At 39.8% G+C, this 22,700-nt stretch overlaps 3 protein-coding genes across 3 annotated transcripts; all 3 read right to left on the minus strand.

Annotated features, from left to right (window-relative positions):
- Window positions 1–5: 5 nt before the first annotated feature.
- Window positions 6–8,149, minus strand: LOC145901608 (heat shock 70 kDa protein 12A-like). The gene is made up of 14 exons (XM_082989349.1): window positions 8,112–8,149; window positions 6,701–6,822; window positions 6,410–6,644; window positions 6,295–6,347; window positions 5,540–5,681; window positions 5,088–5,159; window positions 4,904–5,024; window positions 4,718–4,834; window positions 4,478–4,582; window positions 3,807–3,923; window positions 3,279–3,638; window positions 2,693–2,869; window positions 2,211–2,502; window positions 6–1,742 (listed from the first exon to the last, which is right to left on the minus strand). The coding sequence occupies exons 1-14, from the start codon at window positions 8,141–8,143 to the stop codon at window positions 1,339–1,341; spliced, it is 2,349 nt and encodes a 782-aa protein (XP_082845475.1). The 5' UTR covers window positions 8,144–8,149; the 3' UTR covers window positions 6–1,338.
- Window positions 8,150–11,753: 3,604 nt separating this feature from the next.
- On the minus strand, window positions 11,754–14,535 carry LOC145901620 (uncharacterized). The gene is made up of 6 exons (XM_082989364.1): window positions 14,371–14,535; window positions 14,012–14,217; window positions 13,482–13,601; window positions 13,191–13,392; window positions 12,583–12,755; window positions 11,754–12,436 (listed from the first exon to the last, which is right to left on the minus strand). Exons 1-6 carry the CDS (start codon window positions 14,496–14,498, stop codon window positions 12,087–12,089), a joined length of 1,179 nt encoding a protein of 392 aa, XP_082845490.1. The 5' UTR covers window positions 14,499–14,535; the 3' UTR covers window positions 11,754–12,086.
- Window positions 14,536–15,147: 612 nt separating this feature from the next.
- LOC145901600 (SCY1-like protein 2) lies at window positions 15,148–21,891 on the minus strand. Its single transcript, XM_082989337.1, has 14 exons — window positions 21,703–21,891; window positions 21,428–21,585; window positions 21,031–21,172; window positions 20,651–20,797; window positions 20,226–20,447; window positions 19,994–20,110; window positions 19,803–19,928; window positions 19,556–19,732; window positions 18,923–19,159; window positions 18,264–18,432; window positions 17,897–18,006; window positions 17,399–17,530; window positions 16,759–16,956; window positions 15,148–16,599 (listed from the first exon to the last, which is right to left on the minus strand). The coding sequence occupies exons 1-14, from the start codon at window positions 21,883–21,885 to the stop codon at window positions 15,943–15,945; spliced, it is 2,775 nt and encodes a 924-aa protein (XP_082845463.1). The 5' UTR covers window positions 21,886–21,891; the 3' UTR covers window positions 15,148–15,942.
- Window positions 21,892–22,700: the final 809 nt, after the last annotated feature.

Genomic DNA, 22,700 nt, shown 5'->3' on the forward strand with positions numbered 1-22,700 from the left:
GGCTTATGATTGACCTATGAACCGTGTGACGCAACGCAAGGCGACGCCTGCCGACCACATGGCGACAATCGAGAACATCAGTGGAGGGCGCAAGTGGGCATGCAAGTGGTGTCGCTTGAACAGGCAAATAGTCGTTTATAAACAACACAAGAAATACAATTTAACAGTGCGTAGAAAAGATTTTCACAATGTACAATTGAACAAAAGGATTTTGTGTACTGTAGTTGCTTGCTCGAATCATGCCTCTTCACAATGATGGAAAACCAAAGTTCGGACGGCAGTTAGGTCACACCTCAAACAAAAGTCGCTGCCCGTGACGCAAATTTACGACAAAATGTATTTGCATTGCAAAGGTTGAATTTGATTGGGGCACTTAGGGTTACAACACAACCATACCCGTCTGTTTACAATTGTTGCAACTCTGAAATACCAACCGAGAATTATTCATCACTGCTTGCACGAGTAAAGGAGAATCGCAGTCAAGGGATAATGTACGCCTTGCGGGCACATGGGTTAAAATTAATTTACTTAAACCAAGTTATGCGACCGTCCAAAGTAACAAATGCGCAGACAGGCAGGCGGATGTTGTTTAACAACCGCATGACTTGCATTATTTACGTAACAATCGACCTTTCGACGTAACAATCACGAGACTTGGGTGGTTCATGGGGCTCGAGTGTGGGGCGTATGACAGATATAGGAGTGGTTACCGTTGTTTGAAATGTGGATGACGTCCATAGTCTGCCGTGTAAGTCACGTAAGCAAGCAAAACAAAAATAACTCATACATTAACGTAATGGAGGTAGCACATTTCAACCGATCGCCGATCAAATCAGTTGCAATTATTTAACCTTTTTGTGGTTTAAAAAAGTTTAACCCAAGTTGGATTTAAATCTTGTTGTCATTTTGTTTGAAGGGTCACGAAAAGAAACATTTTTCTTCTTTTTAGGTTTTGTATGTGATTTATAAAAGCAATTTTAATCATTTTACAATCATTGAGAAACTTCTGTGAGCTGCAGACAAATGGACACTGTTTCGACCTATAAGGTCTCATCAGTGCAGCTTGGTATAACTTTAGACGATCTGTATGCAGCTCACAGAGTTCATATTATTGGCTTCATGCTTATTTGTAGTTAAGCTTGTTAAGAACATGACTTGGCAAGATAAAAAGGCTGTAAAATTGAGACCAACCATTGGGTTGAGACGCAAACAACGTCCACATTCACCAATAACTTGTCTCCGTTCACTATAACGGCGAGATATCAGCGCAACTCTTTTCAGTCAGCTATGAAGAATTCATGAGGCCAATCGACGATGCTGGCGGGGGAATTCCCAGAACTAGGAAAGAAAGTCGATTTTTGCGTCGGCACGTGACCCGGTCGTCACGTCCAAGCAATCAATTTTAATCTCCGTGTCGCCGAACATCATCGAAATCCGCAGCTCGCGGCGTCGTTGCGTCACAATGCTCGTCTTCGGCAACTTGATCCGCAGTGTGGCGCTCTTTGTGACGTCACTTTCGTCGATGAATCGAACGTCGGATCGCTCGCAGCTGTAAAAGTTTATCACCACCTCAGATTGTTCCGGCCGCACGGGGGCGTAGCTGCGCTGCACGAGATCACCCAGAGCGATTCCGTCACCAGCTCTGACGTAAGAGTCGAATACGTCTTTGCACCAGACCGAGGCACCACGTGTTAGCTTCTTGCTGACGGGGTGGAGGTCGCTCACGAATTTGTTGAGAATTCCTGACAACACGAAAATGCATGTGAAGAGTTTGCATGAGTGGAGCGTGGGAACAATTGTACACGGGTGGTTGTTATTCGGTTGGTGGTGAATTGCAGAGAATCAAGATTTGATCAATCATTTATTATATATTTCAAGTTGTACTGATGTAACTATACACATATATGTGATGAAAACCATGGACCATCACAGAATAATTGAATCAAGGTTTTTGTGAGCTAACATAGCTTCACTGTCATCGAACCAATCAGGATCAACCACACTTTTTCTTGACAAATAGGAGCGAGACTTTTGCGAAATTGTTCTGTTAATTTTATCCAACTGCTTACTCAAGAGTGTTTGCTGTAAAAGCCTTCGGCAAAATTCGTTACTCTCATACATTATCACTTCTACCAACGATAAAAAATTGTATGATGGGTTTTTGACCCACTTTAAGTCGAAGTATTTCTGAACGAAAACTGGATACTTACCCACACCGTACGTCAGGTGACTTGTGCGCATGCGCACTGCAGTAGGGTCGAGACCGAACAACACCGCCCCCTTGAGGATGGTTAGTCCGGCATCTGTCGGGATTATGACCTTCACTGTGTCCTGGACCGCCTCGTGGATGGCACTCTGCAACATCCGGGACTCCGCAAAGCCGCCCACCAGAAACAGATGAGAAACCCGGTCGTTGATGTGTGACGTCACGTGTGACGTAATGGCGTTGAGTGTGGGCGTGAAGAGGTCACGCATGAGCGACGATGATATTCGCAGCATTCCCTGAAGACAAGAAATGTTAAATTTGGAACAGAGTGAAAAATTAACTATAAAATGGCATTGATGTGATGAGGAAAAAACCCAATATCTAATATCTGTTCCTAAGCAACCATGACAACCTGTTTGAGGATAAAAATTATTTGTTCAATCTACGTTGTTTGAGTGTTCAGTTTCCCGCCATTTCTGAACCCACCTGTTGCGACCACTTTATGTTCGAATCCGAGAAGTTCCTCAGCGCCGTCTCGACGGTGAATCCCCTAACTTTTCGGTGTAGGTCGATGAAGGAAAATGGAAGGGCAACATTGAGGGGGGAAATACGATCTGGGCTCGTCGAACGCTTTCGAGATTCCCACGCGATCATCATATCCACCTAAGTGACGTCACAATCGGTTGGAGTTCGATTCTCAGTGGGGGGTTGTTGAGGGTGTGTTTTTACGGAAAAAACTTTTCAATACTGAATAGGGTAAATAATTACTATATATACGGATACGGAAGAAGCAAAACGCCACGAATCCATACATTTGTTTTTATCATAGTTACTGGGCCTGGTATCAATATGATACGATCCGAGCTTGATAGTACAAATATCATTAGTTAAAACCAAAATAGGGTAAACAATTACTAAAAACATATAGAAAAAGAAAAACGTCAGGTGCAATAAGTGATATAACCTGGTTGGCACAGAGCCTGATAAATTGTACAAATATATTTATTTAAAACCAAAACCCAGGTTAAGACATATTTACAATAAACACACGTCTTTTGGCAACGACACTCACCCAACCAATAGGTCGTTTTTTCTGGAAGGTCTCGATAAACTTCGCTCCGAAAATCTTCCTTAAAAGATTCTCGAAGCTTCGATCGACCGCCACACTCCCCATCGCGTCACCACTCGCAGCCTCCACCTCCTTCAGTCCGCCACTCCCCAGTACCTCGTGCGTCGTGACGTCAACGGTGCCGCCGCCGCAGTCGACAACCATGTATTGACTTCCAATCGTAAGGGTGTCTTCCACTGTGACGTCATCGGACGATCCGCTCTGCAGTTGTGAGAGGCGCGACTTCCGGCAGAAGATTGACGCAGCTTCCGGTTCGAGGGCAATAACAAGTTGTTCCGGGAACTTTTCCGAGGCGAGACCGGCCTGAGTTGGTAAAACATATTTATTTTACTAGTATTCAGTTTAAATGCTTTGTTTTCTTTGATTGATTGACAGTTAAAAAATACAACAAAGTTCCGTTAGGGGTAATATTATAGGATATTTCCAAGAAGGGTAAAATAAATAAATAAATAAAAAAAGGGGGGAAATAACCTGGTAAGCTGCTTGTCGCATAAACTGCTTCGCTTGGGGGCGCCAGATAGCTGGCACTGTGACGACCCATCGAACGTCGTTACTGCGCATGCGCGTACCGATCTCATCGGACAATTCCTGGCCATTTAAAAAAGTTAAGTTTGTTGCAAACAAAAATATCTAAGAAAGTTAACATCTTTTTTAACAGTGGGTATATGTTTTTTAACAGAACCAGCTTAACATGTAGGTCTTCAGTGGTTCCTGGCAACTTAAACAGAAATTAACAAAGCAGAACACTTTCCGATCAATAAAGCTTTTGTCAATTTCTGAATAATGCAGAAATTTCAGGCAAAATTACTTCTGAATGCCAAACAAGCTGTACAATTACATTCCAAATGCGGTTTTGTCCTTTCCTGCAATCATAATAATTAAGTCGGTTGCAAAACGTAATCCAAAAGCCTGTAAATGTATCTTACAAACAGTCCTTGTCTTTCAACAATTGCTATTATGACACCACAATTGCATAATTGCTAACAACATGCAGTCGAGATCTCTAGTTTAATTTGGAGCGACAAGTGGTGTAAGGACGTCCTGATGCCAGAAGCGCCAACCATTTTTGTGTTTTTTTCGTTCCCTCCGGCTTAAAGTTGATTGGCGCTTAATTTGCAAATTCACACAGCTTAGAAACCAACCTGTAGCGCGTGCTGCTTGAAGAACTTGAGTGCGTGTGAGAATACTTGCAGGGCGGGAACGAGACGTCCATTCGCAGATTCCAGTTGGGTGTTTTTGCTCAAGTTCTGAACGTAATTAAGTGTTGTACACGTGCATGGCAGTGGGATCAAGCAAATCATTTAAGGAATGCTTGAAGATTATTTGTAATTAGTAAACAGTGTAATTTAAGCCTAGCTGTAAATGCTGTTTGAAATCTTTACCTGGTCCGAATGCAATTTCATCTTGAATCGATCCAGGAAAATCCATTTCTTTGCTTCATTTACGTCCAAATCGTGATAAAAATCGCGCGCTTCGAATCCAAAAGAATGAAACTCGCCCTGTGTGACGTAATGCAGTCGTAACTCGAATTTTAGAGATACTTAAAGCCAGTTTTGTCCTGTACTTACCGTTGGTTGAAGCAGAGCTATCGTCGGCGTCTTTTGGTTGGTGACGCCTGGGTCGCCTCCCGTCCACTTTCGCATTAAATGAACTGAATCCGGTTGATGCACGAAGCTGAACGCGTACCCACTGTGGCGACACAATAATCAAGAGTTTCTACGTCAAGGCGTAATTTTTAATGGCGTCACAAACCTGTAAGTTGTTCCAAAATCGATTGCGACCACTACAAAGTGAGGTTGACGGGGTGTGGTAAAAGACGACACTCTGTTACGTAACAGATGGATGTCATTGTTAATTCATTGTATTGTCTAATAGTTATAGTGGATTTAATTAACATTCTTTATGTATTAATACATGTTGACTTGATTCATTTACGTGTCATACCAGTTCACCGGACTATGACGCAAAAGAGGAACGTAATTTACCTGAAAGAATTATATTGCCATACTTATAGAACAAAATTTCCCCCCAACGAATTATGTACAAACGAAAACAGGTGCTGGCAGGCGAGCTAATGCTGGATGTGACTGCTCACATAAGCTTATAAGAAATTTTCTAAGTATTAAGTAGTGTACGTCGATGTTTTTGTGCAAGAAAATTACGACAAAGCTTTTACTCCACGGTGAGACAAACATGCAACTTACCCAGACGACAACGACGACCGTGACGTATTTAGCGATGAGGTTTCGTCCATCTGTGACGTCACGTTAGCGTCATGCACGAAAGGAGACATTCCCACCATCGGTTTTGGCTCCCGATCGGCCAGTTTGGGCCTCTTTGCCACCTCTGAGCCAAAATGCACAACGATTGGTTCTAACGGGTATTATGACATAACGGTAGTGAGAGAACGATGTGTTTGTGTGGGTACAGATAAGCGTATGGGAACCTGTCTGATGTTTTCATGATTTTCACCTTACTTGATGCATCTTTTTAAAGTTTCACTTGTGAATCGTTGTGAGGAGTTGTCGCTATGTTTGACGGTATCCAGAAGCGAAAGCAAAACGAAGCGCTTTCTTTGTGGCGTCACAAACACGCGAGTTACGCGCCCGAGAGGCGGGAGATAGCGAGTTCGACCTTACTAACAGTCGAGTAGTGGACGCCATATCGAGTTGCGCGTCTTGCTATTGTTTGCGGGCATTTAAATCGAGTTACAATCGCGAAGCATCAGTTCTAGAATGTTGATTGTGCTTCTTGTGTGGCGCCGATTATGACAGACAATGTTCCCGTTGTCTTGTCATAAACACGCGCTTATTCCACAGTCGTTTGATTGTGCCCGCCTCGTGCAGATAAGGGCCACATATGGAATGTGTGATGTCATAGTGCTTATTGTATAAAGCGACAAGTAGGTCGAATTCCAGAACCGTCCATCGACATAAACAATAATATATATGTTACCCACGTGGTCTCAGTTTGCCGCGAATTTTTCCGAGAAAACTCGATTCTTCGGGTAATCTGCGAACAACACAAAATCTGAGAAAAGCGCGACTTAATCACGTGGGTTACGCTTCACTGACCTTCTCGTGATCGAAGAAATCCTGTTTGTGACGTCATTGATGCTTGCGACCGATAAATTTTTCGGTGTCATTGGGATATCCTCGACGTCATCCAGCGAGTTATCCTTACGATGGATGACAGTAACGGTCGAGGAATTGGTATCCATTATGACGTCATCCACTGCGTAATAATCATCGTTGTCTTTCAGGGTGGGCGGTTCCTCCTCAGCTTCGTAAAGTGTGGAGAGACTGTCGTCTGTCGAGGAATTCCAAAGATGCATAATTTGTATTGTGACACAACAATATACTAACCGTCATCGCTACTGTGGTCGGTGCTCGAATCGCTAGTTCCCATGGTCACGGAGACCATCCGCGTTGTTGCGTCACATCCGGGTGGTGCGGGGGCCTCGACCACCGACACTTTGTCTCGGTTGCTAAGGTAACGATAGAAAAGAAAATTTAGAAACGGAAAGTTGGCGCGTTGCCATGGTTTCGTGCTAAAACGTTACAAAATGGTTGCGATCAGTCCACATGGGACATCGCTACTACAGTTGAGGAATCTAGACAGATATATTGTAGGGCTCGACGCAAATTCGCCAAGGTTATAATGGACAAATGACGATGTTTTCTACGCAGCCAGCAGGATGCGATCAGACTTGTGGTTCAGATTATCGTACACTCCTATGCACAGTGGGAAATACACCGTCCAGCTCCACGCATGACAACAAATCTATTTCTAAGGTGGGAGGGCGAACAGCGGAAGATTGCGCAGAGGAAATTACTACCATGCAAGCATGAGGTAAAAATCCTGATTCGAGTTATTTCGTCAACAATCCTACAAACTTATGACCCCTAAATCGACAAACTGTGTAGATTTCTAGGCTCACATGGCAATGTATTTCTCGGTTAAGTGTATGTGGTAGTTCATGATGTGAGATAGTATGACGTGGTTCGATTTTAAATTCTCCATTTTTTTAATATAATCACAGACAAACAGATTCTTTCATGCCTGAGAAACGTATGAACGTTCCAATTCTAATGGGGTCATCTCAACGCAGCAAAATGCAATTCAGTCTGTTTGCAAATCAGTAGGTCGCGCAGCAACACAGCAGAAATGGTGTCAAATTGAAGCCGGGGTTATTTCAGGAATTTTCGGGAAATTAATCGCCGAGTTTTGCCAGTATTTACTTATGCCGAGCAAGAGAACCTCGTGTGTTGAGTTTTTTCAGCAGAAATTGCGCTTTAAATAGATGTTTCGAAATGCCAGCGGGTCTCAACGTTTTCTGACTGTGAATCACCTCGTTAAGTGACTGCTGTAGAATCTTTTACCAATTTCAAACAACATTCGTTTTAAATGCATTTAAACGAAATATATTTCAAGCTGACAACGGAAGCGAGTGACGTCACTGGGTAAAGGTCCCTGACGTATAAGGACATCATTTTGGGGGTTGGTATGCATTTCGACCCCGCAATGACCCCGAAATCGTAAAGTCGACACCAAGAAACCCGGAAAACATTTAGATGCGCGGCCACAACAAGCTGTCAGCACATACTGTGCTGTGATTTCATCATTTAAATATCTCACAGATATCGTGAGGTCACCGCACGTAATAAACGGCTTCGTGCGATGATTGGCAACCTATCTAAACTGCACATAATGTCAGCCGCCGGATGGGGTCAAAAAACAAACGTATAAAGCATAATAACACGAAACCTCACTCACCCTGTACCAGCAGTTCCCCACTGTCGAATCATCCTCGTCTTCTCTATGACGGAATAAACCGATTCTAGAACGATGTGGCGGGCGCGGATCTTGCTGCGCACGTGACCAGCCTATTGTTTGTGATGTAACAAGAGGCGAGGTGTCGAAATATCCCGATCGTTTTAATTGTGCCGTCACAATGCCCAGGTTTGTATATGCTTTATCTGATGCGCAACTGATATTTGGAATGACAAAAATCCGTTGGGTTTGGGATATATTAAAAAACAATTAATTACTGATAAGTTAATGCAGGTTCAAGAAAAAATTGTGATCCTAAATCGACTGGAATTTTTTGAAACACACTCAGGGGCTTTCAGTTCATTTTCGTAACCTCCCGTACTTTTGCAGTATTTTTCCTATGCAAATCATTGATCCATCGGAAAATCCACACACAAATTTTGAAGGAAGTGAAACCAACATGCGCCACTTAGACGAGATTCCACAAAATATTATTAACATCAGCTTTATTGCAGCAGTCATCATAGAAAGTATTATTTTAAGGATTTAGCGTTTTCGCTTCATGTTTTAATGACAATTAATAATTATTTTATTACGAGAGATGTTGTGGACTTTCCAAAAATTATTTGTTTTTCGAACAAATTTCAAATTCTCGAACTTATCTACCGCTGGAACGCCGTGGAACACGCGTCGTAAAAATAAACGTTCCGACCGCTTTCGTGTTCTGCAGAGATTCCTACAAGATTTCCGTCAGCAAAAAATCCGCTGTTGAAACCGCTTTTGGTGTGTGGCCTTGCCAGAAACGCACAAACAATCGCTGGCCGATTATGGGTTGCACAATGCATAACATCACACGATGCGGGAATTTTCGCACTCGCAAAACGTTGTAATTTCCAAGCGCGCCCATTGTTACAACACAATATATGGGCCACTATCTGTTTACCGTGTTGACCGAAAGCCCACGATCCCGCCCAGATAAGTGCTTGGGTTTACGAGGTTTTAGTGTTACTTTTTTTTGTGAATGACATTAGGACTTGTTACTTGGGCATGCGAAAAACCTAACTAACGCTTCATGCAGTGAAACAAAAAAAATCAAACAAATAAAATCCACGCACACCCTGGTCAAACATGATTTTTGTATAATATTTGTTGTTGGTGTGGTCGCGAGGTATAAAAGATTCCGTCGAACCAGAATAAATGTTTAAGTGATTTCTGTAACAGGAATGTATTTAAATTACTTTATGGTGGCGGCCGGGATTTCCCTAAACCACAACCTGTATTTGTCATCGACCCGTGGTCCATTGTGACGTCACATTGCACAAATTCTGTGCGTAAAACTTTTGTGGGGGAATACCCACCGGCTTTGCCAATGCTATTTGTATTGGGCACTCACCATATATTCTTAACCGTGAAGCGCAAATTAATCCTGCACAATGTGCCAATTACATCCACGAGAACAGGTATTGCGAAAGGGAAAAACAAAATGACGAAAAAAGGGCAGAATTTTTGTAGAACGTGCAGTGCAGAATGACTTACAAATTTTTAGTGTGACGCCATATTCGCCATTGTGATGAGGTGAATAATGCAAAGTGACGTCATATGCGAACCACAATCTTCGTGGGGCTCGAGGCGTTCTCGGCACTTTAAATAGACGTTATGCAGTAGGAGAACGCTTATTCGGGTTTGCACAGGCACGAGATACGATGCAAAGTTAATGTTTCACGAAGAAACTAAATTAGCTGACGCTGGTCTGCCCCACTAACCTATTTGCATGTTAAAAAATGCTATGGTTCTACCGCTGGCAATGTCTAGCCTAAGTTAAACTGAATATAGTTAAAATCTTGTTTTATGTTCGTTTAAGTTTAGGTTAAAAAATAAATGTATTTCAGCGCAAGATTTGGCGATAAAAACAGAGCGCTTTATAAGGTTCAAATGAAGGAGACTCTTAGTTGTTGTACTGATCATATTCCATTTTCGTTCTGCCACCACTTTGCTTAGGTTCAGTTGCAGGCGCAGTATGTGCTAAATGCATTAATGCGCATGAATTTCTATAAATTGGATGTTTATTATCGTCCGACAAGCACTTGCAGCAGCCTGAAGATGTTGACTATTGTTGCGCTGTTTCTTTGAATTAGTTTAACCAATCGTGTTCTGAGTTATAGTTAATGACAAAACAAGTTTTTTGTGTTATTTTATAGATTGTATTCATTGTTGTTACTTTAAAAAAAGCAATACCAAAATCAAACACTGAAATGAAATTCGGACTATTTGTTGCGTTTCTGACAATCGCCTTCAAAATCGGTAAGTTCCAATTTCATTTTGCAAGAACTGTTACACCATAATGGTATATTGTTTAGGGGACAGCTGGCCAACGTCTACAAGTGTGCCTGCAACGACTCCAGTCTTTAATTGTGAACCACAATGCAGTTCGGGGTCAACTGGGCCACACAGCTTTACTTGTAAAAAAAACTGCTTGGTAACTTCACTGGTACGTAGCGCTCACTAGTGATTGCAAAACTACGATTCCCAAGTCATTACTTCGTTCTCCAAATTTGATATGTTAATGCCAGTACGTTTCGTCCCAAAATAAACCAAATGTAGAGTTTTGGGTGTACTAACCTTTTTGGGATGCATGGGGCCCAATTTGGTTAACTAGGTCGATTGTCTAAAGACCGGCCCTCCTTTTATTTATTTTAGAATATTATTATCAGTTAGTCGCCACATTAATACAATAGCCCTATGAGGCCAAAAATAATAATTTTTTTTTCAAGTTTTAATTATGTCATAACTTGTTTTCAATGCACAGAATCGCTGCAATTCCATATATTTGGTGCACAAGCGAGCGGGCTATAGATGCGATCGAATGCGTGATCTAAAATGTGCCATTGTCCCCAACTCCAATAAACCGGAGTGGGTTTACAACCAGTGCACGATCTGCAAGATTATGTTCAATGAGGCTCGAATTTCCCCAACAGCAGCGAACAGCGTGAAGCAGGTCAACGACAGCCTCTGTGCACCGAAGCCTGTTTGAACAGTTCGGGAATTATGCGAAGTTTTTGACTTGGCGCGTGTACATGTCTACCTGTTACTTGTCTTTAATATGAAAGATATATGATTTTTATGTGTGAGAATGGCGCGTATATCTTTCTCGAGAAGTCAAACAAAAAAATTGCAACAAAATTTGTCTGTTTTTATCATGGGTAAAAATAGGTTGTTCAAGAATTAAGACCAGGGGTCGACAACTTTTTCCTGGCCGTGGGCCTAAGCGAAACTCTGCAAGGCATCAGCGGGCTCCGGGCTGTACTATTTTTCGACTGACGATATTGTTCTCTTTACTGTTTATAGTGTTATTAAAACTTGGGGTTGGAGGCGTTTTATTCAATGTATTATACCACAATTAAATTCGCAGATACAAAGTTACTGCAAACAAGAGGAAGGTAACAATTGGCCCTCGGTTGGTAACCACTGGTTTAGATAGTAACCGACATAAATGGAAACCAACGGAACTTCTTACAAGCTGATCGGTCTCTTCCAAGGGTTTTTAAGGTTACCAACACTCCTTGAACCTTCACAGTGCTAACTTATACAATGTTAAATACTTCCTACCTGCACTGGTGCATTGATGAACAAAACCAGACCAAGACAATTGACCAAGGATGTTTATTCAGTAGCTATGTCGGTTAGGTAGTTTCTCAAACGTAACATATCGGCGGCTATTTAAAAATATGTTTTCAAACAACAAACACGTGTATTTGGTTGGTGCGGCATTCAACAGTTAATATAATATTCTCTTTTTTTGACCACACCGGGATTTGAACCCAGGATATCCTGGCAACGAATCCCGATCAGTTTTTTTTTAGTATACGGGTCAGGCGCTTGACCAATGCTGCCAATAACCCGACCTAACTGTAGTATTCTCACTCAAACATTTACACAAAAACAGTTCTCGTGCTCCACCTAGCGGTACTCATTCCACGGCTATGTGTCCTGTGCGGCGCCACGAAGTGCGAGCACAATACGACGCTGTTCGGCGCGCACTTCGCTCTTCTCATGGGTGCGAATGTGGACTTGTAAGTTGTACTTTTGGGTAAACCCCTTTCCACATTGGTCGCAGTTGAACGGTTTTACGTCAGAATGGATTCGTTCGTGTTTCGCTTTGCTGCAAGCTTTTCTGAAAGCGCGTCCGCATATGGAACAGGAGTAAGGTTTTTCCCCTGTGTGCTTAGTGACGTGTTCGTTGAGGCTGCTTTTCCTGCTGTATGCGGCTCCACAGTGCTCACACACAAAAGGTCGCTCGCCAGTGTGGAGCCTCGTGTGAATTTTCAATCCTGCAAAATAGAAGCATGTTTTAAGACAGTAAATTAAAAATTAAAATGTCACTAAAAATTTGACTGAAAAGCAGTTATATTTCAGACCAGTTACATGAGCTATAAGATAAACAAAGCCGTAAGTTATGTTCCTAAAATAAAATCACCTCTATTGTTGGCAAATGCCAAACCACAATGTTCACATGTGTACTGCTTGTCCATGTGCGTCGTTACATGAAGGTCATGGCTTCCTTTTTGGGCAAAAGATTTTCCACAGACAGAGCAGGTGTATGGCTTTTCTCCGGTGTGAACGCGCTCATGGACAGTTAACATGGACTGACTGAAACAACACTGAAATAAATTATACTGCAAAAAATTAAAACTTATGCTGACAGTGCTTAACTGTCAAAGAAAAAGTCTAATAATACCCCACAAGAATAACGTTGACTGAAAGGTACCACAAAGTGGAAATCTCTGTGCCTGCATGTTTAAAAGCTAGCCTTGTGTCACAATTATAGTTTAAAATACAGAAAAATTATGGTACCCAATGGATGACGGTGATGGAATGGTCACCACCAAGTAGAATCTCTACCTGGCTGTTTGGCTCGCAAGATCATCAACAATAGTTACACTAAGCAGCACTAAAGAGACCTTATAGGTCTCAAAACAGGCGCAGCCCACAAAAAATTATGTTGACACTGTGCTTAACAGTCAAAGAACAAGTGAAATAATATATTTTTAACACAACCAAAGAAAGATAGAATGAGGTACGTACAAGGCAAATTCCTTGCCACATGTTGTACATATTAAACCCCCTGTGTTCATCTTTTTTCTTCCACGCTTCTTTTTCACTTTTGTAGGATCATCGGGATTTGATCGTCGAGTATATTTTCTTTTCTGTTTGGTGACGATGGACAACATTTTGGGCTTCGTATCAGGCATATTCTCCATTTCGGAAAAATTAATTGTAGCAATATCTAAAAAATGAATAAATAGTATCAGGTGTTTGTCTTGTGTGGTGTACAAAGTTAGTTTGGGCGAAATAAAACAAATTTATGAGGAATACCGTCACTGCTTTTCATTCCATTTGCATAATCCTCGATTGAATTGTGCAACGTGTTTATATCATCCGTAAAACAATTTACTTCGATGACACTCCACTGGACAGGTTCTTCTGTCATAGGTTCTTAACAAAACAACACATGCAAACAGTAGTTTTAATTCATCACAGTAGTATAAATGGCAATATAAGCCAATGATATATATATAATAGTTAAATGCAGAAAAATTGCATATTCACACTGACAACAAACAATATTAACGTCAAGAGAAACGCCACATTTTGAGATATTGTCGACTAACATTATAATGCAAATGTTATATACAACTTAGTTCACCACCAGTGCAGTGAACAACTGAGTTTAGGATAGACTGCATTGGCTGCGCCCATTTTTTTGCATCAAAGGCATAATTAGGTTTTAACAAAGGCAAGGACAAGCACAAACTGCAAAGAATTATTAACTTACAAACTAAAAGATTGTAGTTTAACTGTAAACACATAAAATTGATGTAACTTTAATTGTGCTATTTTTTTACCTGGTTCTTTCTTTACTCTGTTACAAAACAGGAGCATTTCAATGGCAGCCGCTCTGCTGTCAAGCCTAAATTTTGACACAAATTCATCCAACTCAAAGAGTGATTTTTGAAGATTTTCCTGAATTTCATCGTTTGTTGTTTGCTGCACCCAGTTTACTTGATCTTCACATTTAATGTACGAGTACATTCCCTTGATGTTGCTTTCTCTGTGAACACAACTGCTTTTATATCATGTCAGGATATCAAAAGCAATGTTATACTTTGTACAACTGAAGTACTGTTAGACCTGGTATGTTTTACTGTTTATACTGCATATAATACAAATTATCAAGCAAAAAAACTAGGCTACTACCACTTACTCTTGTAAAGTTAATTCAAGGGCTTCAGCCAAGGTTTTTCCAGCAAAGTTTGTGTCAAACTCGTCTATAACTTCTTGGGGTGCATATCCAAAATTAACAGTTGCCAGTGGTTTCTTTCGGCGTCCCATATTACCAAAATAACTTTTGCAAAAGCTGCTCCAACTCCAAGCTTCGACTCGAATAAGCAGCAAAGCAAAAGCACCCTATGTAAGTACGTTTACCGCGTCGCACAATTGCCGAACCACTCTGAGCACCTTTCGAAAACCTTTCTTGCAAGCAAAGCAAAATTATTCAGCCAAATGTTGTTCATTGCATTCCTCAAGATGTTAAATTATATTAATTAATATTGCAATACACATAGTACGTGGTCTTGGAATCTTTTTTTCTTCAGTTTTCGGTGGAAAAACAAAATACTGCATTTTTATGTTGTTTGTCTTTTCTTGAAGTTTCTCTTGTCCAAACTGCAGCAATCAAATTATCCGTAATTTGTCATGTATCCCGGTGGTTAAATCTAGCCTCAGCACAGACAACCTATTCCTTTTGTGAATTGACTTTTTAACAGTCATTGGAAGAGCAACGTGCTGATAACAATTTTTGTTGGTGCGGCTTCCCAGATAATTACTAAAAATATAGTTTTGCAGAAAATCCTACCCAATACTGTATTTGTAAAATCCATGGTACGTTTTTTCGGGAACTTCTTAATGCCACAGAACCACTAGGTTTTGTCACGACCGGAAAAAAAGACCAACGCTTTTTCCGACTGTTAAATATGTATTTTTTATAAACATATACACTCTATTGCACAAATACAACATTGGACGCACATTGCTTGGCTCTAGCCATCAGGAAAAAAAAACAAGTAGCAACCATCCCGTGTAGAGAAACATCAACACAACATCCATAACACAATAAGCGATCTCTACAACAAAACAGAACCTGTTTTTCAATTTGTAAAACAGGATTTTGTGGCAAAGGAAAAGGCACCATTTCTTCAAAGAGTTACAGAAAATTACAAAATTCTGACTGGTGCTGGAAGGCTAAAAACAAATGGCCGAAAAAACTACGTAATATCCCAACAATGCTAATTTTCCATATTGCAATAAATCGCGATTTAGGCTTTTGTGAATTTTATAATTATACCGAGAGTTCGTCCTTACTTTTCAATGAAAAAAAAAACGAGATATTGACCACAAACCGCTTGAAGAATTAAAAAACTGAAGCAACGCTCTTCATGTCCTCTATCACGAACTAAAATTAGCAACAAAAACAGAGTACCGTAATTTTCAGCTCCAACGTCAAAACCATCCGTTACAAAGACAGTAAAATTAAAGGGCAGGACTGTTCAATGATTAGATGATATTTGTTGAAGGCATGTTGGACAAACCAAGACTAATATTGAAAGCGAGAAAAAGTTATAGCACGAACGACAAAACGTTTTTGCTTCGAGCATCGAGTGAAGTTCGTGCAACACGAAATAACAAACCACACCAGGACACGATAGATTGTACGCCGCATATTTGCACTTTATCCCATAAGCGAGCGAAAGAACCAGAGTTTCGAAGAAATTTAAGCTTAATTCAGGAAATCTAATAAATCCTGGTTGTTCAAATTCTGCGAGGGTTTTGACGGGGCCATGGGTGACGTCATAAAAGGGCCTTGTGACGCCATAGCGTTGTTCTGCATTTGATTCATTGGCATTCGCTGGTGTTGCGACGACATATTAAGAAGGTTGTCCAATGACGTCACACCTTGGGATGACGTGGACATTGATGACATCATAGGCCTTTGCTGTGATGTCATAAAACCGTTGTTTTGTGGCATCGGCTTCGACATTCCATTATACGATGCACCGTTCATATTTAAAGGCTGTTGCCATGGCGACGATGTCGTCATAGTGTTACGCTGCGGCATCATCATATTTGGTGACATCACATTCATGGTTGGTCGTGTTGTAGTTTGCATATTTGTTCGCCCCTGTGAAGTCATCATGTTTGACGGAGGTTGTGACGTCATCATACCAGACCCCGGTGGCTTTGACGTCATCGTATTTGTAAAGGGGTTTGGCGAATTTAAGTTGGGAACATTCGATCTGATGGGTTGCTGTGGTCGAACAAATGAGGATGGTTGGGATGACGTCATCATTGACGACATTGCTGGGCGTTGAGTTGATGACGACATACCACTAAGATTCCGTTGCATCAAACTTGAAGTAAGGTCCTTGGTTTGGTTCTTGAAAGAAAAATATTTACAACATTTTGATCGATTTGCTGGACAATATGACAAACATTTTGAAGGCTACAACCACCCATAACCTGCCTGTGCCGGGCTATACAATACTTTTCAGAGTAATATTAATACACAGAGGAGTCTCATTTAGCAGCAATTTACCATTGGTTTATTCTGGGGTGGTTTGGAGATGTTGGTTGGTTGCAAATTTCCCGTGTTTTTCATTCTTCTTTCCTGTTCTTTTAACTGGGCCAATCGTTGTTTTTCCTCCAAACTGAGCTGTTGCTTGGCAACCCCCGGGTTCGAAGATTCTGATTGGCTGATTGGCGCGCTCATTATGTCACGCACCTCTTGTGTTTTCTGGAAAAGCAATGTATTTTTGCCGCAGTTTGTTTTGCGTTACTTCATCCCAAAAAAGCAGCTACCAATTAGTGACCGTGACAACAATTTCGTGTCAGTCAGTAAGAAAGCACTTTAGTTTCTCGTCATTTTCACGTGTTTTTTTTACCAGCGGTTCACAATCTCATCAACCTGCGACGCGTTTGAGTAGAGTTGCTGACCTTCCACCAAACATATCATAAAGATTTGTCCCTAAACTCTATTTAACAACCGGTCACGTAGAAGCCAGAACATGAGTGAGAGATTTTTTTTGAGTAAATACCCCTGGACGCAGTGACAATCACACGTCACAATCAAAACTTAAAACGAAGAATGTTTTAGGTACCACTGGCTTCTTCTGGTCGCGCGACTTTCTTGCGACTGACGCACTCTGAAGTCACACTTACCTAACACTGTCACTTACCAGTTCGCCGTTGGTGCTCGTGGCAGGTGATTCCCCCTTTGTGAAATTAAGAGCTGCCTCTTGTTCAATCTGCATTCGACTCAATTGTTCAAGTTTCGTGCTCTGCTCCTTTTCCACGCGGTGCATCATTTCCTACGGGTATAAATATATCTGTGTGAGAATATGAAGGGCTTGAAACAACCAAATTCAATAACTTCATGAAATGCTAAACAGGAAAAAACCAAGTGCTGGTGGTTTATTTTTCAGTCAAGTCACGTTTCTAAACAACATGGTCACGTGATCCAACTAACATATAAATACCAAAACCACGTCCACAAATCTGACTTTTAAAAAGCCAGTTATGAAGGCATTTTTTTTTGTGGCAACTGAAGATGCTGCTTAACACATCCGCGGGCAATTGTCAAGTGTCAATATAATAAAGGTTTAATGACTTGCTTTGCACTATTGCTCAATATGAATGGGGTCCGATTCAACATGAAACAAAGAAATAAAAACTACCTTGATGACTGCCATGAATGCTGTGTATTGTTTCAAGTTGAGGGTGTTTTCTATCGAAAGTGGGATTAGGAAGGGTAAACTCTTCGCTGCCATTACTTCCTTGTTTAAACCTTCAGCAAAATAAGCATTTACTTATATATTAATTCATGAACTCTGACATAAAAGTACCATTAGATTTAAAATGGTTTGCAAAGTACAACGTTCATGTTCAAATACAAGAAATTCATATAAATGCAACAAGTAGCAACACGATTTATACACAATTCAAACAGTTTCCTTACCACTGATCAACACAACAATAAAAATACTACTTTATTTGAAATGATTCATGACATTAAAAAAATTATGCAACTGTACAAAAACGTACCGAGTTTGTCCGTATTCAGAGCAGTTTGGTAGACTCCCAACATTGCCATCAGAATTCCAGGTTCTCTTGATTGAATCTTATGTAAAGCTGGAAGAACCTCATCTTGTACAAACCAACGGTCAAAGTTGGGTAGAATTTTTCCCATGCAGACCAATGCATGGATACGGATCTGAGTAATGCATAAATGATATAAGAAATTATAATAGAAATTATTCTGGATCTACTGGTACAAAAGTACACAGACAAGCTGTTGATCATGTACATGACCGCAAGTATTACTTTGTAAGGAATGAGGCAACGTTCATACAGGCGGCACAATAGATGCTTTGTTCAGAAAAATATACTTCCTAATCAGGCAACGTGAATAAATGATATAGGTAATCAATACAATTGTGCCATAATATTGGGCTATTTTCTGGCATTTTTAAGTGCGGTTACTGCATGAAAGAGTCCTAAATTATTCAATGACAAGATTATTAACGCTTAACATTTGTACTGTATTGGCAAAGAAAAGGCATTCTTTTAACCAGAGCAGGTCCCATTACTGAATGTTAACAGCAAAAAACGTTAATGGATAATAAATAATTTATTTAAAAAATCCCAAAACAAAATTTTAGAATCACAGTCCAACTTGACCATAATAAACTGTTTGAACTTACAGCCGTTGTGCTGCCCTCCAAGAAAATTTTCTTTATTCTCGGAAGAATGCTGTTCTTCATAGCATTGCCGTCAAGCTGAGTTGAGAAGTTTGGGATGATGGAGAGGCAGAGCTCCTGGATCTGATTGGAGGGAGCGTCCAAAGCGGATGCGAGCATCGGGAGGATATGCGCTTGCACTTTGTCTGAAGGAGTTTTTAACAGAAGGAGGTCCATCTTTTGAAGAAGTATCAGCAATATCTGCAAAGACATTTTATGTGAGCCTTACATGGTGGTTTTCGGAGAAAATGAGTAAATCATCAGAACAATTTTGGACAGCGAAATGTGCAAAATTTGATCCAATGGGGAGTAACAAATCTTACTGATGTAAAATTACATGACAAAATTAATCAACATATTTACCTACATTACACAATATATTAACATTTTGGAATGATTTTAATGTGGCAGTAAGTGTTTGGTTGATGTTGGTCGACTTATGACTTTCTTTTGGATTTCATTGACGTATTGTAGGCATTTTCAGTTTCTTTTTATATAGAATCATTTGGAATGTTTTTTAAACGTTTATTACTTTTGGAACAGTCTGTTTTTCTGTTCTTAACAGAATGTTTGGGAATTTGCGTGAACTTAACAAACCTGGATGGGTTTTTGGAGTTTAAACACTGGAACGAGTTGAGGAAAGATCGAACCAACGAATTCCTCCTTGCTGCAATCCTCGGCTATGATGAGGATGTTTGGGAGGACAAATGGGATCATGTCGTGGTTGGAAAACTCTGTCGTAAGAGCTGGAAGGACTCGTTGCATAACAACACGCTGCAAGAAATAGTGGAGTTTTGGAACTTTTCTGTATGTGTATATCAACAGAAAAGAACAAGAAAATTACCTTAGGCAACTGTGGAAGAACTTTTGGTAAACCCTTGAAGAATTGTGATTTCTGTAAATTTTCTCTTTGCAGTAAAGTGTCCAAATACTGCAGGGTCATTACTCCAACATGCTCGAAAAATGGAAGCTGTAGAAAAAATATTTCTTGAAACATGGACTTGGATACAAAAATATTCTGTGGTTGTCCACTACCTTGGACATTTGATCAGCATCTGGTCTAACATTGGGATCTGGATTCAGGAGCATCTTTTCATGACTTCTGACTTCAGCTGGGATTTTCTCCAATTTGTTTGGTGGAAGGTTTTCAAGCTAAACAAAAGTATTTGGAAATTCTTTCATCTTTTTTGTTCAATAAGTTTTATTTTATTTTAAACTCTTTTAAACGGCAACAGTTTGATATAACTACCACAATTTCAGAAAATACCTCATCTGCATTCCTGGGCATGAGTCTGTAGATATCACGCACTCCACACTCAAATAAAGATTTTCCATTGTAATATACACTGTAGAGAAGGACACCAAGGGAATACAGATCGCTGGAAGTATTGCACATCTTTCGAACAATGTACTCAGGTGCCAAATAATTGGGGTTTGGCAGTGCAGCGGGCGGCAGTGATGTGTCCCAGTCTTTGCATGTGTATGACGGCTGTTGGTGGGTTTTTATTTAAATCATATATATATATATATATGTGTTGTAGTTAAGAAATAACTTTCAATGTGATTCACCAGCACTTCTGATGATACAGTAGTACACAATTGCACTTCGAGAAGCAATACATCATATAATTTTGTAGTGGTAGTAAATATTGCTCATTTAAATACCACACAAACATATTAATAGCATCATACCTCCGTAACTGTTCCAGCATTAGAAGCACAAAATTCAAAGGCAGCTAATTTCCAACACCCTCTTTTATTGACAACCACTGATTCAGGACAAAGGTTACCATGGATCATTTTAACACTACCATGGAGAAATGCAAGTGCTTCGGAGATCTGGGAATCAAAAAGTGAACTTAACATAACTGTTATTTTAAGCATGGAAAATACAAATACTATAACTCTTGTGATATTTATAGACCTTCAAAACATAACAGTTTGTAACAGATGTATTGTAACCACCTTATATTGTAACCACCAGGCATTTTATGCCAACTTTAATAAAAAACACAGAACCATCTAATACAACAGGAATAATATCTAGTAGGAAAATTTGTATATACACATACTTGCATTAGGCCATATTTGATTTCCACTTCATGGAGTTTGTAAGACATCAGGTCTTTGGGGACTTCTGTAAAGTTGTTGATTTTCCCGAGAACATTCGCGACACTCGCAAACACTGGTTCAGTGCAGAACACAATGCTCTCTCTGTTGACATAAAGACAATCCAGATTGGAAAGTTCACAATTTGCAGGTAAAGGTTTTTTTTAATAGGTAGAGTGTGCAGTGTTTATCACCATTCTTCTTTCCAATCAGGGTGACTAAGGGGCTTATTGAAATTGGACCATAGATATGACCAGAAAAAATACACCAAGCCTCAATAAAATCAACTTTTGACACACATTTCTGGAGGAAAATATGCCACAAATGCAGAAACAAAATGAAAGAATTTATACTATTAACCTTGATTCTTCAACTCCATGCTCCACGGTTAGTATTCTTGGGTGTTTAAGTTTCGTAAGTTGTTGGCATCCTTTTCTAAATATCTCCAATATTAGTTCACGGTCTGAGCGATTGAATTCATCTAACTGTTTCTTTTCGAGAACCCAAATTGAAACTTCCTACGAACAAACGACATAGAATAAAACAGTAGTCTATGTTATAATGGCCTAACAATCTATGGAAAGTATTTTTACAATAACTTTTAGCATATATATTATACCAAGCTCACAACTTACAGCTTTGGTTGACTTCTTGGTTCCGGAATAAATTTTCCACAAAAACTTTGGTCCGGCACTTCCTACTTGGATTCCTGCATCATATTCCCGAAGAAGCGGGTTGCCAGGTAATGCAGCGCTAATTTCATTGACCGTACTTGACAAAGTATTGCGCAGTTTGTTAAAAACTCCAGCCACAGCCATGTTCTAACTTGGGATAAAACGTTTTTTAGTCAACACAACACGGGATTTTCTCCAAAATTATTTTCACACTGGTTTGAATCAGTAAAAATGTAATTTTTTGTTGAGATGTTTATGTGAAAAGTATTTTCGTATATTTTTTTGAATCTTGGGCAACTAAATACTTTTTGTGTTTCCTCTTATACAGGATAATATTGTTAAAAAATCAAAAAAATGCCTATTTACATTTTTTTTTTGCAAAAATATTGTAAAATTTTTTGTGGATATTTGGTTGTTGTTTTAAGACAAAATTGTTGAAAATCCAAGAAATGATTATACTTCATAAATCCAGGTCTAAAAGGTACAGGATATGCAGTCACAAATTTGTTTTGTTCTAAAAACAAATCCTTATTTACATTTTTTCGTAGCAAAAAAATCAACCATGCGTGACGGTATTAGGTATCGAGTTTTGTTTTTGCCGGAGGTGGAGTTTATAAGAAAGGATTTGTTTGAATATTATTTCAAAATTGCGTTTTTACGTAATGTTACCATATTTGTACTTGGTGTATGTTCACTTTGGAACACGAAAGCAATGTTAAATATTTTACTATAGGTAAACTGGGGGCATATTTCTGTGCATCATCTTGCGAAAGTTTTGCTTATGTTGTTTTCTAAAGTCAATTTTATTAGGTCGAAAAATATGTTGTTTAATGACAATTTCATGCAAAAATGCACACATATTAGATCTGCTAAACCGTCATACATTATAAATAACTATTGCAAAAAAAAACAATTTACAATGTTGTGCAGATTGCTGGTAAATTGTCAAGAGATTGTTT

The sequence above is a fragment of the Ascidia mentula genome, chromosome 5, assembly GCF_947561715.1.
Source record: "Ascidia mentula chromosome 5, kaAscMent1.1, whole genome shotgun sequence".
Taxonomy (NCBI): domain Eukaryota; kingdom Metazoa; phylum Chordata; class Ascidiacea; order Phlebobranchia; family Ascidiidae; genus Ascidia; species Ascidia mentula.